This window comes from Prenolepis imparis, unplaced genomic scaffold, assembly GCF_030444845.1.
Source record: "Prenolepis imparis isolate NDT839.2.m4 unplaced genomic scaffold, iyPreImpa1.0 SCAF_3, whole genome shotgun sequence".
In the NCBI taxonomy this organism is placed as follows: Eukaryota; Metazoa; Arthropoda; class Insecta; order Hymenoptera; family Formicidae; genus Prenolepis; species Prenolepis imparis.
The window spans coordinates 3,345,428-3,361,132 of NW_028141161.1; the positions used below are offsets into that span (position 1 = coordinate 3,345,428).

General features: G+C 38.7%; 1 protein-coding gene across 1 annotated transcript; it reads right to left on the bottom strand.

Annotated features, from left to right (window-relative positions):
- Positions 1-13,845: 13,845 nt before the first annotated feature.
- Positions 13,846-14,751, bottom strand: LOC145934265 (uncharacterized). Its single transcript, XM_083034629.1, has one exon. The coding sequence runs from the start codon at positions 14,749-14,751 to the stop codon at positions 13,846-13,848; it is 906 nt and encodes a 301-aa protein (XP_082890755.1).
- Between the last annotated feature and the right edge of the window lie 954 nt (positions 14,752-15,705).

The window sequence follows — 15,705 nt, forward strand, 5'->3', positions numbered from 1 at the left end:
AATGTCACCAATCCTTTTATAAACTAATGAATGGTCGAGGGAACCTTTTAAATATCTTAGAATTCTTTTTGCTGATTTCCAATTCTGATCAGTATGATCTCTATTAAATTGACTTAAAAAACTGGTTACAAATGCAATGTCAGGCCTAGAGTTGACAGCTAAATACATTAACGCACCTATCAATTGCTGGTATGGTACATTATTAATACTTTGTTTGTCATTACAATCAATTTTGAAACCTGCCTCCATGGGAGTTGAAGTACATTTTGCTTCTGACATACCGAATCTAACAAGCAGTTCTAGAATATAATCCTTCTGATTTATGCTTATTATTTTTGACTTTCTATCTCTTTCAATATTTAGTCCTAAACATCTTTTGGCTTGTCCTAAGTCTTTGATCTTAAAATTCTTCTTTAATTGTTCTTTTAATTTTACTTTTTCAGTTTTATCATTAGAAAATATTAAAAAATCATCGACATATAACGCAATAATTATAATAAACTTATTGCTTATTTTGAAAAATATACATGCTTCAAACTTTGATTTTTGAAAGCCTAACCTGAGCAATACTTCTTCTACCTTTTTATTCCAAACTCTAGAGGATTGCTTAAGGCCATAGATTGCCTTTTTTAATAGACATACCTTATCTTTATTATTGGGATCAATAAAACCCTCGGGCTGATTCATATAAATTTCTTCTGATAGCTCACCATTTAAGAAGGCTGTGTCTACGTCTAGATGATCTATGTCTAGGTCTAATTCTGCGGAAAGAGCAATTAATAGTCTTATACTAGAATGTCTTACAACAGGCGAGAATGTTTCGTAATAGTCACTGCCAAATTCTTGGGTGAAGCCCTTTGCCACTAGACGTGCTTTATATTTTATTGTGTCACCGGCTGAGTTTCTTTTTGTGCGAAACACCCACTTATTTTTGACTATCTTCTTACTTTCTGGACAGTCCACCAGGGTCCATGCTTTATTGATCGCCATTGATTGAAGTTCTGCTTTCATTGCCTCCTTCCATCGAGCACTATCCTCCTGTTTGACAGCTTCTTCAAAATTCATCGGGTCATTCGGTTCATACATGGTTTGATATAGCATGTGGTCCGGATACTCCTTAGGATTTCTGTTTCTTTTTGGGTATCTTCTGTTTTTCTCTTCAGTTTCCAGGACCGCAGGAGATTCATCCGCCGCCTCTTCTTCTGTTTCTGTGAAACTTCCATATTTCTCTTCCTCTTCTTCTTCTTCCGAATCATCTCCAGTTTCATTCGATTGTGTTGATTTTGAATCCTCTGTCTCTGGGAGATCTTCTGACTCTTCCTTATTGCTTAATAATTTAGTATGAGCAATACTTTTATTTTTTTTTTCTATATCATTTATCGAAAAAATATTCTCCAGAAAAGTTACATCTCTTGCTCTGATTATCTTTCCTTTTTCTTCGAGATCAAATAGTCTGTATCCTTTCGTGTCTTCGCAGCCGACGAATATACACGGTTTTCCTTTTGCGTCCCATTTGCTTCTCAAATTCTTCGGAATGTGTACGTATGCCACGCAACCGAATACTTTCAAGTGACTTAGGTCAATTTTTCTGCCTGTCCATACTTCTTCTGGTGTCCTTCCTTTTATTGCTTTGTGAGGAGAACGATTCTTCAAGTACACTGCAGTGTTCACTGCTTCTGCTCAAAATTTCTGATCGCAATTTGCATCCTGCGTCATGCACCGAGCTCTTTCAACGATTGTCCGATTTGTCCTCTCTGGCACGCCATTTTGTTCTGGCGTGTACGGAACCGTGAGTTGATGTCTGATGCCCTTTGACTTGAGATATTCTTCAAATTCTCTGTTTATGTACTCTCGACCATTGTCCGAACGGAGAACTTTTATGGTGTAATCGGTTTCGTTCTCTACTAGACGTTGATAATCTTTGAAGGTCGAGTACACTTCACTTTTTGACGCAAGGAAGAATACATGGATTTTTCTAGAAAAATCGTCAATGAAGGTTAGTATATATCTTTTTCCACTCCACGAATACTCTGGCATCGGACCACATAAATCTGAGTGTACTATACCTAATAGTTTATTAGCTCTTCTTGCATTTTTATTCCCGAAGGGCTTTCTAGTTTGTTTGCCTTTTAAGCAGGCAACACATTGCTCACCTCTTTCTTCGGCAAAGTTGACTCCTGTTGCTAAACCTTGTTTGAGTAGATTCATGCTTACTCTATTAAGATGTCCTAGTCTTCTGTGCCATATATCCTCGCTGTCAACGTGCTTTGTAAGATTTGCCTCCTGAGAGATAGTGTCCAAGCGATATAAGCCTTTGTGATTGGAGGCTGTGACAACAACTTCTCCCTTTATCGAGCAGTCTTCAGCGTCATAGACTTGACAACCTGTTGAATTGAATACTATGACATGACCATTTTTTATCATTTTACTTACAGAAAGCAGGTTAGTCTTCAAGCCCGGAACGTAAACTACACTGGAAATGTTCTTCGGGCCATCTCTTGTGGAAACAACCACTTTTCCAGTTCCATGTGCACTCAGTGCCTGACCACTTGCAACAGTTACGTTGTGATTTCTGTCTTCATTGTAGTCTTGTAACCAATCCTTCCTATTGGATATGTGTGTAGTTGCGCCCGAGTCTACGTACCATTCTTCAGTTGCTGAGTCCTTTGCGTTTGATACAAACAACGCTTTGTCCTTCTTGCAGGCGTCACCCGCTGCTTTGTCCTTCATTTTATTAGCCTTTTTGTTGGTAGGACATTCACTCTTAAAGTGACCTTCTTTATTGCACTTGTAGCACACTACTGTCTTTCTTTTATAGTGTGTTTTATTTCCTTTCGAGTAAAAGGCTTTGTCATCAGAATTTGAACTATTTGAATGCTTCGTGTCCTGCAGGAGTTTAGCCTTTACAAAGTCACTTGTTAGTCTTACATTTGCACTTTCCAGGGCCATTACCATTGGATTATAATCTTCTGTGAGTCCACTCAACATAATAACCGCAATGAACTCATCATCTAAGGGAGCATCCATGTCAGCTAGTTTTTGTGAAACCGATATTATTTCATTTACGTACGATTCCATATTTTTGAAACTTTGCAACTTAATTCCAGCAAGTGTACGTAATAAGGTTAACCTTCGTGACAGTCCTTTGTCTTCGTATGCCTTTTGCAAATTTAGCCATGCCTCTCTCGCACTTTCTGCCGATCGAACATAGGCGTACGCACATGGCTTGATCATCAAGCAAATCTTTGCTAGAGCCTTCTGGTCCTTGCGTTGTCTTTCTGGCTCCGACGTTGAATCTTTCTCTGGATAACCTTCAATTGTATGCCATAAATTTTCGTGGATCAAAGCCATCTTCATGCCGAATTTCCAGTTATTGTAACTCTCTCGACCGTCCAGCTTCTCGAAAGCCAAATGTACTGCTGAATCGGCCATATTTTCTTCCTTTTATGACTAGCACTGACGAACCTTTTTGTAAGTCCGATTTCAATATTCCAATATAACAGGTACCTGGCTTATTTATTTTATTCTCCTTAAACCTGAGGCGCCTGGGCCCATAACCTATTAGTTATTTCTTTTATATATAAAGAGTCTTCTATATATCAGAACTATTTTATTGATAAACGGAACAAACGTTACAAAAAAAAGGTGAAGTCGCTTAGTGAGAGAAAAGGAACGAACTAACTAACAAAGTTTCTTAGCGCAATCACATGCAACAGAAAAATATATCTAGCGCTGAAGTGCCGCCAATCACTGTCGTCAACTTAGTTACATTAACTCAATTGGTTGCGCGGGCTATTTGAACTCGCTAGATTATACATATATCCAACAAAAAATATACTTAAAAAATGCGTTGGATGGGACTAAAATAATTTGAGAATAGTGTCATAAATTGAATTTAAATTTTCCGTGTCCCTTTGCGAATTTATAGAATTCTTTTGCTTTTTAATAAAAATCATTTCGCTTATTTCTCTCTTTTTCAAGTTAGCTTCATTATGTAGGATCGATACATTAGACCAATCGAAATCATGATTAAGCGACGATCTATGCTTACTAATCACCGAATAATTACTTTCATGTTTTTTGATGTTAGAGTTATGTTCTTTTATGCGCGTTTCCAGATGACGTTTGGTTTGCTCAATATAACAGGAAGTGCAATTCTTACAAGAGATCCCATATACGACATTAGTTCTCTTATAGGGATGAAGTTGGTCTTTCCCTTTCTTAATTAATTTGTCTAGTCTATTAGGAATAGTATATACGACTTCAAGGCCACACTTACCCAATAATCGCTGTATATCTTCACTTAATCCCTTGACATATGGAAAAATGATTACATTAGATGTGTCAAAAGATTTTTTTCCCCTGGATGGATAATTATCATATGACTTAGAGTGTAACAACTTAAGTCTTTTATTAATGATTGAGTTAATTAAAGTATTTGGATAGCAATTATTGGAAAGAATCTGTTTGACCAACGAAATATTCTGTGAATGAAACTTCCTGTCCGAAAGAATAATAGCCCTATCAGTGAGGCTAAGAATAGTACTGATTTTGTATTTATGAGGATGGTTAGAATAAAAGTTAATATATCTTCCGAAAATGTAGATTTCCGGTACCAATTAGTTGTTAATTTCTGATTTTGCCTTATAATGGATGTGTCCAGAAAATTAATACAATCATTTGATTCTATCTCGCAAGTAAATTGTAGTCTAGGATGATAGCCATTAAATTGCGATAAAATATTGTCTATCTGATTTCTCGGAACAATAGCGAAAATATCATCAACATATCTGCAGTAAACCGACAGTGAAAGAGATAGTGCATTCCGGCAGTAAGACTCCAAATCATCTATAACCAGGTCTGATAGAATCGGAGAAAGAGGGGACCCCATAGGCATTCCGAAGATTTGTTCGTAATAACCATTATCAAAGGAAAAACTCGTGGAGTCAATAACAAATTCCAACGCGTACAAAAATTGATTCAGGTTAATGATCTAGATATTTTGAGAGATATCTTTCCATCTATCTTTGATTGCCGAAACAACCAAGGATTTAGGAACATTTGTGTATAAAGACTTAACATCCAAGGATATCATGCATTCATTATCTTTAATATTAGCGCTCTTAATGCCTCTTACAAACGACCAGCTATCCCTTACATGTGAAACAGGCCTCTTAACAGACCGAGATATAATGTCCCTCAAGTATACCGCTAGATTGTACGTAGGACTGCCAATAGAGGATACAATAAGTCGCAATGGAAAGTCTTTTTTATGCACCTTTGGTAGGCCATATATTCTAGGAAGATTCCCATTACTGCAAGCCAACCGTTTGAAGGTCATTTCATCAATTATATCGTTTTGTCGCCACGAACGCATTAAAGAGTTTAAGTTATTAGTCAATTTTTTTAAAGGATCTTTATCAAGTTTCTTATAAGTACTAGTGTCCGCAAGTAAAGATGTCATATTATTTATATAATCAATTCTGTTCAAAACGACCGTGATCTGACCCTTGTCGGCCTTTGTGACAAATATGTCTTTGTTATTTTTAAGGAATCTATCACATTGTTGGTATTGAAAGCGAATTACGTTATCAATATATTTTGGATGTTTTTTACTATGCAAAAATTTTTTAATAGAGTTTACAAATCCATTTTTTATAGTTTCCTTAGATTCATCAGATATCTTGTTATTATTCGTTTCAAAATTTTTTATATGTTCTATAGCTACGAAGGCACGATCTTAGGATTCTGACAATTAAGATTAAGACTAAATTTTTCACCCAAGCACAGTATATTTTGAACAGAATTGGGAAGAGTTTTATCGCTCAGATTTATAAGCCATTTAGATTTGTCAATGTCTGTAAGTGTGGCCTTGAAGTCGTATATACTGTTCCTAATAGACTAGACAAATTAATTAAGAAAGGGAAAGACCAACTTCATCCCTATAAGAGAACTAATGTCGTATATGGGATCTCTTGTAAGAATTGCACTTCCTGTTATATTGGGCAAACCAAACGTCATCTGGAAACGCGCATAAAAGAACATAACTCTAACATCAAAAAACATGAAAGTAATTATTCGGTGATTAGTAAGCATAGATCGTCGCTTAATCATGATTTCGATTGGTCTAATGTATCGATCCTACATAATGAAGCTAACTTGAAAAAGAGAGAAATAAGCGAAATGATTTTTATTAAAAAGCAAAAGAATTCTATAAATTCGCAAAGGGACACGGAAAATTTAAATTCAATTTATGACACTATTCTCAAATTATTTTAGTCCCATCCAACGCATTTTTTAAGTATATATTTAATTCAAATTACCTTTAATTATTCAATTTTAATATTACTTATAATTCTTTCGATACATATCCTACTATGGGTTTATGGAGTTCTTTAGCTTTATTATTGTAATTGTGTTTATTTCTATTTTAATTATTTGACTTTTAATTCTCTCAAAACAATGTCTCTGACTTACTGTTAGTTATACACGTCAAAAATAAACACCATATCTCAGTTTGATACTGACTATAATTCTGTCAAGTTTATATATTTTTAACTCACATTCTAACATAACATCATGTGCGTATAGGGTTTACCACGTTACATTAAAGAATAGGTATTACTAATTACAATATTACAACTATAAATCAAAAGTGTTATCTAAATGTATTAACTGACTCTGTATTGTAATCAATTTTTGTAGCCTGAAGAGGACCCAATTTAGGGTCGAAACGTCGTCCTTTTATAATAAAAGAATTATTATTTTAGCCAGTGTTGGTCAATAAAATACTCTTAACCTTGTTTTTAAAATTCGACTGGCAATCACATCTTCCATTTTGATAATTATTATTAATTAATAATTATTTTTAATTAAAATTTTAAATATAAGTTACTTAATTTATGTTTCAAATATATTAATTTTATTAATATTATTTTATAATATTAAATATATTTTTTATATTTTATATTTTCTTTTTGCATATTGGGTCGCATCGCCTACTCGCTATCGCCAGTATTCCGGATTCGCTCGAAATTCGTAGCTCTATTCTATCAAAAGAAAATAAAGGACAAAAGATATATACCTGTCCTCTTCTACATATGTTCGAAGGACAAGGGTTCTCATCTTTTCGGTGCGCTCTGCGCTGCCGACCTACCCCCTCCACTGCAAGATGGCTGTCGCGAAGTGGCTGTCGCGCGTGAAATCTTGCATCACTGCTTCCGACGATATCTGTCAATGCGACGCTGAGTAAGCGCTCAACCGAAATAAATGCTTGTGGTTTTTGTTAATTTTTTTCAGCGCTATACATGGTCGCCGGTGCCCATTCGCTCTACCGCAAGAGATAGACGGGGGATGTCATACTCCCTACAACGATTTCGGTATACCATGGCAACTTCGGTTTTTTATCGTTATTTTGTCGGATATTTTTGTCACCCCGCTGTCATGTCATTAGTCGTCTACTTAAATATAATATTGCGTAATCTCTTCCTTTTCAATTTTTTCTTACCGTAATTATTATCGAAGATTTCCTTCGAAGCATCGGAACCAATGTAAATACGTTTTATTACCCTTTTTTGTCTCACCGGCGGGACTAATCGGTATTCCCCCCACCATTCCCCTCTCTAGAGTCAGTGGCCGAGTGGTGGGGGTTAGTTTGACGGGCCATACCTGACGGCGCCAGTGGCCGAGTAGTGGGGGTTTGTTTTGACGGGCCATACGTGCCCACTTACTACTAAAGACAATTAGCCATTTGTTCGGAAGCTGACTAGAAGCATTTAACAATTAGCCATTTGCTTGGAAGCTGACTAGAAGCATTTAAATGGCCAAGCCAAAGACGGAAACAATGTAATACATTGTTTTATTCTTCCAACGAACTGTGTAACGGCCATCAGTTACATTGTCCCAGAAACAAGAGCTTGCTGTATATAAATCTGTTCCATTTTTTTGCGTAATGATGCACGTTACTGAAAAAAAGTTATTAAAATATTAATAATGATAATGTCTCAAAAAATGTGAAGTTTAAAAAATTTTTTTAAATATATTTAGAAGGTTTTTGCAATTTGGTCTTCATGACCTTACTAACGTCATCAACAACAAATTGCATCTCAAAAGAATAAAAAAAAGATTATTAACAATCAGAACATCATTTTAATAAACATTATAATTACCGCTTCTTGAGTATCCTGAATAGTTACCAATTAGTTATTTTATTACATTCACTTTATCAATTTATGAATAAGACAGATTTTATCCGATTGCTTTACTACAAATTATCGACAGATTTTATCGATTGCTTAACTACAAATTTAAAAAATCTCTCAATAAAGAAAAGAATGATTAATTCGAAATATTTAATAAAAGTTGTAACATGTTTTCGAAAATCTTTTAAACTAAAAATCGAAAAAAAATTTAGATTTATATAGAGAAAGTTTATATAGAAATTGTTATAGCCCTCAATAGCTATAACTACTTAAATTACATCCGCTTGACAACGCGCTGGCCGCGAAAAAACCACATACGCAGCGAGTCACGCGCGAAATCTAAAAATTGCAAAAATGCAAGCGAAGCGAAGGAGACTTCGAATTTCCTTCGCTTGCATCCGGGACTTTGACCAAGAGGGCCTGTTACCAGGCACCCCCTCCGATCAAAAGACTCCAAAATCCGGCTATAAAACCGAACAATAAACGCACTCGCGGCAGTCGCAAATTAAAAACCGAATTAAGTGTAAAGCCGTCGCTAAGATTATAACATACGCGACCCGCCGAACGTTCTAAGCTATACGAACGTCGCGGAACGACCGTAATCCTAAACCATTCAAGGATACGAAGCGATCGCGAGTACTCTAACTGAGATAAGAGTTAAATAAAAGTGTAAACAGTTAAATAAAAATCAAGTATATTTCTACGAAGATCTACAGTTTATTTTTAAAATATAAGATCCCGGACCGGACAACCCTGACATCCAGAGATCCCAATCTCAAATTCGACGCGACCCCTGTGCCTTACCCGAGGCACACAACAATATTGGTGGCAGCGGTGGGATCGCGCCGAAGGACCGCCAGGATCAACCGGAACCTGAAGACCTGAAATAATACAACAGTATTAGAAATCAGGCACGTCAGATAACAAAACAGCTGACGGACCAAGAGCATCGTACCGTACGTGCACCACGGTACGTATCACATACGGACAACGTGTCAAGCAGAAGTAGAGTAGGCCGCCGTCCAAGGACCAACGCAACCTACGACACACCGAGGAGAGCGCAGCGCAACCGAACAACGACCCGCCGTATCAACTTACAACGCCAGGCCACCAGCCGCATCAACGCCGACGAGCAATGACCTGCAGCGTTAGCAGTCGAGCAGCACAGCGCACGATCATGCTAGCCGTAATACTGTAAGTCCGAAAATAATTACTGTAAAAATTTGCGTGAATGTCGGAAGGGAACAAGACACCCCCGAAACCGATAGCGAACAAATCTTGGCTACACAGCGACTCAGCCAAGCGAGCGATTCAAGTGTTACCGTTAACTGTAGAAAGACTCGAGCGAGTTCGTAGAAAATTAGAGAACGAATATTCAAGCGAAAGCGAAGTCGAATTACCCGCGAACGTTATCGTTAAACGCGAATTCCTCTTTGATAGCTTTGACGAAAGCATACTAAAAGCGCGAACTGACGGTAATAACGAAAATAAAGAGGAAATTAAAATACGCGTAAGCCGAACCCTTAGCAACGCGTCGCAGAAAAGCGGATAGTCAACTACGTACGATAGTAGCGATTTTGATTCTAACGAAGACAACATGTCGGTAATGCACACTCCACCAAATGGTGCAGCTGACGTATCCGAGGGTGCTGTCGACCGCGAAATTGGTCGCCTACGCGAAAATATAACGCACGGAAACGCACAGCGCGTAGAAGTCGACGTACATAGGACACCCGCCGAACATAGGACACCCGTCGAAAACAATACGGACCAGGAAAACCCTTTGATACGCGAAATACTACAAGGCATACGAGACCTACGAATTAAAATGCGGACCGAAATAAACAAAATGCGCGATTCGAGGTCACGCGGAGACATCAGACGACAGTCGTCGAAAGTAGGAAAACTATGAGAGTTCTAACTCAGGTCCTCCGAGAGGGGGTGCGGGGCGCGGGGGTATCTCAATGGCGCGGGGTATGACGTCACGCGGGGGGGGGGTATCTCTGTGGCGCGGGGGCTGACGTCACGCTGGCGGGGGACGCTTATCGCAGAATCGGGGGGGGGGGATCTAAGCATGTTCGGCAACTGATTATCTTTGTGATTTATGGCTACCCGAAGCCATAAAACTATGTTTTTCATTTTATGGACATTTTATCATTAGGAAAGGAATGAAGATTTTAGGGCCGACGCGGCGACGAACATGTCGAATATTATTTATAGGGGTGCAAATGTAAAAGCGTTGACGTTCGGCAGCTTTGTACCCTCGCGGAAAATCTCCCATAAACGAGAGCGAAACATCTTCCTTAATATTTTTTTAAGGAAGAATTGCGACGTATCAGCGCCAACATTCGGCTGCTTGTAACCGGAGCACTCTAGAATCCATAAAACTATGTTTCTCATTAAATGTCCATAAAATCATTAGGATATTATGGAAAGGAATGGGGATTTTAGGGCCGACGCTGCGACGAACATGTCAAACGTTATTTATAGGTGCAAATGTAAAAGCGTTGACGTTCAGTAGCTTTGTACCCTCGCGGAAAATCTCCGATAAAAACGAGAGCGAAACATTTTTCTTAATATTTTTTAAGGAAGAATGCAACGTATCGGCGCCAACGTTCGGCAGTTTTGTACCCTCGTAGAAAATCGATCGTAAACGAGAGCGAATTTTCCTTAATATTTTTTAAGGAAGAATTGTGATAATTTTGAGAGGGATGGGAGTTGAAACTTATGGAGAGAGTCTGTCTCCGTGACGTTTGTCATAAAGTCTTCAACGTTTGTGCAGTTAAGTACAGTGAAGGTAAAGTGGAAAAATGAATTTTGAAAACATTGAGCGTCATGATGATCGGCTCAGGTGGGTCGATATGATATTTCGCGATGATCGGTCGTTGTGTTCACAATTTTCGGTAAAAAGAGTAAGAAACTGATTAAGATCGTAACCGACAGACATATAATATAGAAATACACAACTATATTGTCCGCAAGTTTGTGAAAAAAATCCTTGTAGTTATCGAGTTCCATCGGTATATGATGGAGTTTCGTCGAAGACGAAGGAGAAATCCGGGCTCCAGGGGTGGTATTCCATAGCTGTCGAAGTAGGTGCCTGTTCATCGAGGAAAAAAACGACTCAATGTTCTCTAGGTCGATTATGATCGTCTGTATTAGCGACGATAGCCGTCGACCTCGTCCACACCCTCGGAACTCTGTCGGCGGGATAGACACCCACATGCTTGGCATCGATATGGCGCAATGCTCGTAGAATTTCGCAAGAGTTCATTTTTTGGTACAAAGACGAACGCGTGGATCCTGGTATTATTTGAATAACTTCGGTTCTTATTTCTCTCGCTGTAACGTTTTCGTTCGTCGATTTGAGCTTCGCAAGTCTTTCTTCTTTTTCTTCTTTTTCAATCGCCTGCTCAGCTCTCGACAATTTTTTATCTCTAATACATTATCCGTTTGAGTTTTAATATTATGAATTAGAACGAGATTGCCATTTACGTTGCTAGCAGAATAATCCTTGTCGCAGCTGGTTTTCACGCTTTCGTAGCTGTCGTCGTCGTCGCTGTCACTCAATTGATAATTTTCGGGGGAACTACAAGTATCGGGTTGACTTACGCTGAGAGTATCGCTGCTACCGCTATTATTTTGATCGAGTAGCCAACGTTTCAATTTGTAAACGTTATGTAACGCACAATGAAAGATTTTTCGAATTCCGCGATGAGCGCAATATTGTCCGCACTCTTCCTCTAACATTAGATTTTTGAATGCTGGAGAGATACCTTCCAAATTATATATCTCTCTGGAAAGTAGATTTCGCAAGTAGTGTGCTTTTCACTGCCTCTAACATAAATGTGACGCGTGTGCCTTATAATTTCACGTAAATGCAATGTAAAATATTTTGGATTAACCTCGCCGTCGAACCATTCGATCCCATGATAATTTCGTGTGAGCCAGCAGTTTTGTCGTCTTACTTTTTCGGGTAATTCAGTGAACGGATGCGGCGGCATCATAATCCAGTGGTCGACGATTGACGCGTTAATCGCGACAACCGCGACTTCCTTGGGAAGAAACTTGGGTGGACTTCCGAATACGACCCACGCCCAATTGCTATGAATTTTTGTAGAAACATTGTAAATGATGTCAAATGAATGTCCTTAAGTGGATTTTCACCGATACAAACATTTAATGCTAAAAATATTAAAATAATGTTCTGTATAAATTATTGTCTATTTACGATTTACGAATTACGAAAGACAATATGGCTGATCATTTGTGTGAGTTTCTGTGGAGGCAAGATATAAAAAAACATAAATTAGATCCATTTAAAAAATTAATTGAAGACATTAAAGATGTATATTCTGGCTCAAAAAAGAATAATATAAATTGTTTCTTGTTGACGTTTTCGTTCTGATATTCTATTTTTGTATTTCTTAGGATTCTTTATATATGTATATTGTATATCTTAGGACGCTTTATATATATTTGGTATTAAATGTGTTATGTTATTTGAATATATCTTTCTTGATTGTCTATTGGAATTCACTGTGTTTAGGCATATACTTTACAACGTGAAGCGAGGTCCACCCTGCCTACCGGCGGGAAGGGTGCGGGAGGGGGGCCGAAGGCTCCCTTGCACCCCCCCCCCCGTGTGTGTGTGTGTGTGTGTGTGTGTGTGTGTGTGTGTGTGTGTACCCATGTGAAAAGGCCCTATTCTATATAATTACCGACAATAATTTATATAGAAAGTTATTTTAATATTTTTAGCATTAAATGTTTGTATCGGTGAAAATCCGCTTAAGGACAATCATTTGACATCATTTACAGTGTTTCTACAAAAATTTATGGCAATCGGGCGTGGGTCGTATTCGGAAGTTTATCCAGAAACTTCTCGCTCGCATCGCGAAAGCCTTGTATGTCGATGACTATATCCATATTGCGAAGAAAAACTTATACGTTTTTGTTGGCGAGGTTTAAGCTTTTCACGAACCGTCGACGAGAGCGTCTCGAAGGAAACTGATATTTCTTTTCGTTACATTATAAGTTTTTTTCTCGTGAAACGCATCGGCAAATGAAAGTGGAGGAGGGTGGGGATAAGAAAAATATGTAAAAATTTTTAATCGAATATGTTGCAACGAGAGGCATACCGTGATAAAAAATTTAACCGGAAAAATCGACAATGACTTGACGAGACGAGTCGATTTCTATTACATTATCAAATTCTGCGTAAACAATACAGTTAATTGTCTCGGTGAGCGCCTTTTCGAAACGTGCTTCTAATCGTAAATTACCGTGTCTCATGAGATTCCAATGACTGGCGCAATTAGCGGACAAATCAGGTGTGAGATCAAAAGCAAAAAGAGTGTATCCCTTGGAATAATCATCTCTACTTATAGAATTTACCTCGTTCAAGAAATGGATGCCCGTTCCCGAAAAGAGTGTTTGATAAGCATCGACGTAAAGCGGTTCTTCCGGCGAGAAAATCGGCTGTAACGGTCTACTAGAAATTTGTGTACCGTCGACGTACAGAGAGAAGAAATTTATGCTGTAATTTTTAAAATTAAACGGATTTAATTTTCTATCTCTATTAAATGCTTTGTTATTAACGAAACTATTATTCGTTTCGGCAGTTGTCCGAGTATTACGTTATCTAATGATTCCCCCACAACACACCGCTGTGAATCGTAAATGTTTTAACCTCGACTCTCGTAAGCGGATATTTAGCCGTAACTTTACTCAGCATTCTAGAATGTGCGAGTAACACTCCGGCACTTAGTTTCGCTCTTCTCACTAGCAAACTGGCATCGAGAATATGTATTTTCGACGCGCTGTTGCTTTCCATGAGACAAAATGAATCTTTCGAGCGGACGAGTCTTAATCTTACTTCCACGCCGTTAATTAAGAATTTGTCTTGATTGAAAACGTCGCAATGCAAATGTCCTATAAGATCTATCGCTCGCCCGTTGCGAATGTAATGGGCGCGTCTCACGAGAGCGGTATTGCCTTTCGATTCCAGCGATTCGTCCATGCGACTCGGTGTGTCCGCGTCCCATAGACATGACGTTAGATGGGAAGTTTTTGCGGAAGAGAAATAATTTAACAATGCCTCGATGTACGCGCGGTACGCGTAAGCGTTGTTTGGAGGCGACACGAGCTTTTGATTGAAATAAGAGTCGACCTGATTGAAGATGGAATAAAAGTCGACCTGATTGAAGATGGAATAAAAGTCGACCTGATTGAAGATGGGATGAAGTAAATGATTTACGGGTCCTATGACGGTCTCTGTGGCTGCGCCGGTTGTTCCTGGAGCTCGAGCCGTTGAATCGTCGCCCGATTTCGCGCGCACGCGAAGACTCAGCAGGGTATGCGTGAGATCTAGATATTCTTCTCCGTGACCAGGGACGACGGATTCTATCGGTGAATCGTCCGAGAGAGAGGTCACGGGTTTGTAATGAATCCATTGCGAGCTCTCGATACTAGTCTGCGTAGGCGGTAAAGAAAAGAGATCAAGTTCGCTCTTTAAACACTCGTTCGAATGCGTGTGAAGAAAAGACATACTTCACTGACAATTGTTTCGTCGTTGTTGTCTTCGTCGTGGTTAAATGTGCGTGAATTAAAATAGCGTTGTTTAAGAAAATATATCAGGTACGGTACGTTTTTTGCCAATTTTACATCGTTTCGTAGTTGTGTTGAATCTTTACCCTCGTACGGGATTTCTTCCTCTTATTCTTCGATAATTTCGTCTTCTTTTTTGCCTTGATTTTCGATAAACTTTTCTTATTCGAGCGACGGCGTTTAACGATGCGCGTGTCAAGCCTGGCAAAGGGGAAATGAGCTACGTGTATTTTCGCATCCGATTTATATCCCGAACCTTTCATGAGGCTAGTTATTTTTTCTTTAGCCTGTCTTTTGAGATTGTTACGCGATTCTTTAAAACGATGTTTGGCCGCTATCTTGAACGGTGTATTGTTTTCTACATCATCGATTATATTAACGCCCGCGTGTAAAGCTTCTTTACCCACAGCCCGCGCAGCACTACCTAGATAAGGCAGCACGCGTCTGAATAAGCCTCCAAGAAAACTTCCGATACCGTGCCCGCGTTGATAGGGCGATCCGGCGAAAACTCGTGAAATTCCACCACCGCGAGCTCCTCCGTTCTGTAATTCGTCGTAATACGTCGAATAATAATCCATCAACAGAGAAAGAACGAACAAATTTTCTTTTCTTTTCTTTTCTCTTTGCTGTTTTCTCCGTAATATACACCGAGTATTCTTACGATATCTAATCGATACGTCTAAAGTGCAATGTCACCGTCAGCGTCCCGAATTCGAATGGTATACTTTGACCCAGCTGATCTCTTATATCTATTTCGATCGTACGAAAACACGTTTGACGCAGCGTGATGTATTGAGCGGGCGAGAAATGTCTTATCTGAGTTGATGCGAACGCGTAATCATTTTGTGAGTCGAGCGCGACTATTCGAAGGGGAGATTGTACATCGCCGGTAATG

Coding starts and splice junctions, on each gene's coding strand:
- LOC145934265 (XM_083034629.1), bottom strand. CDS start 14,751: ATGTCTTTTCTTCACACGCATTCGAACGAGTGTTTAAAGAGCGAACTT.